The following is a 1,062-nucleotide window of genomic DNA, read 5'->3' on the forward strand; positions in this document are numbered from 1 at the left end:
CCTCAAAATTCACATCACCCTATAACACCAAAACAATTCTCTTCTGACACTCTTGTTCCCATGAACCACGCTCCTGGGAAAGCCCACGACGAAAGATATTTTTCGCTTTCTGTGGCTTGTACTTTGGCTTTCGGGGTTGGAAAGAACGCTCCCCATAGTGCGCGATTAGCCCTTATGCCTTCTTTATTGAGGCATTAATTCTTCTTCCACTTCATCCTCCACGTCCATATCGTTCCCCACGCCTGCAAAGGTCACGTGTGCTTCGCTTCGTCCTTTGCAGATCGGACCGTACGTGGTTCCCAACAACGGAACGAGGCAGTCGTCCGCCGGATGTGAAGTAATTAACGGGGTTCCCCTGTCTACCCCAAAGTTGTGCGAGCAGTGGTATGCCGGATTGCGGGGTCCGGCGGTGTAAAAGAAGACCACCTGCACCGCCTTTGTGTGGAACAGCTCGTTCGTGTATTCGAAGAGCCTGTTCAGCGCATAACCGCGACCGATGCCGACAAATCCGTTTAGCCGTCGTTGCGCGTGTGCGATGGGGAAGTGGTCGGTCACCACCGCCGTGGGCCATTTAAATTTGCGCCGCTGTCGACGCTTTCTTCGCGGGCGATGGATGCGCCTGGAACGGTAACACCCCGGCGTTCGAGGTGTTGCAGCAAAAGATGAATCGCCCGGGGTTCCGCGTGTGCCGACTGGCGTGCGTTGAACGTGTCGCTGCTCCGGAGAACTTGTCCTTCTCTTCCTCCTCGGTGTCCGAGTTGTTGCCGCCCGTCGGAAGCCAGGTGCCGCCCTCAAAATGCAAACCGAAACGCAAGGTATGCGCCACCCGATCGATCAAGGAGCGGGGGCTCGCGTCATGTTCAAGGCGTCGGGTCCTTCCTTTTCCGTTGTTTCTTCTGCTGCGGCGCTGCTGCCTCGGCCCTTCTTCCTGACGATGATGTAACCTCCGTGGCCGATGCCCATCTCCGTGAAGGGGCGGTCTGTCGGGAGCGGTGCGTTGTGGATCTTTTTCTCCCTCACCGTGTGGAATAACACGTCGGGCAGCGCAATAGACCCGCCAAC

The 1,062-nt window shown here is 56.7% G+C and overlaps 2 protein-coding genes across 2 annotated transcripts; both read right to left on the minus strand.

Moving 5' to 3' along the window:
• Window positions 1-211: 211 nt before the first annotated feature.
• Window positions 212-571, minus strand: TM35_000131030 (uncharacterized protein; the record flags this gene model as incomplete). Its single annotated transcript, XM_029025319.1, has 1 exon — window positions 212-571. One exon carries the CDS (start codon window positions 569-571, stop codon window positions 212-214), a length of 360 nt encoding a protein of 119 aa, XP_028883165.1.
• On the minus strand, window positions 572-1,060 carry TM35_000131040 (uncharacterized protein; the record flags this gene model as incomplete). The annotated part of the gene is made up of 1 exon (XM_029025320.1): window positions 572-1,060. A coding segment is annotated over one exon (489 nt), but the record flags the coding sequence as incomplete, so codon positions are not given.
• Window positions 1,061-1,062: the final 2 nt, after the last annotated feature.

The sequence above is a fragment of the Trypanosoma theileri genome, assembly GCF_002087225.1.
Source record: "Trypanosoma theileri isolate Edinburgh chromosome Unknown TM35_Tth_13_V1, whole genome shotgun sequence".
Lineage (NCBI taxonomy): Eukaryota > Euglenozoa > Kinetoplastea > Trypanosomatida > Trypanosomatidae > Trypanosoma > Trypanosoma theileri.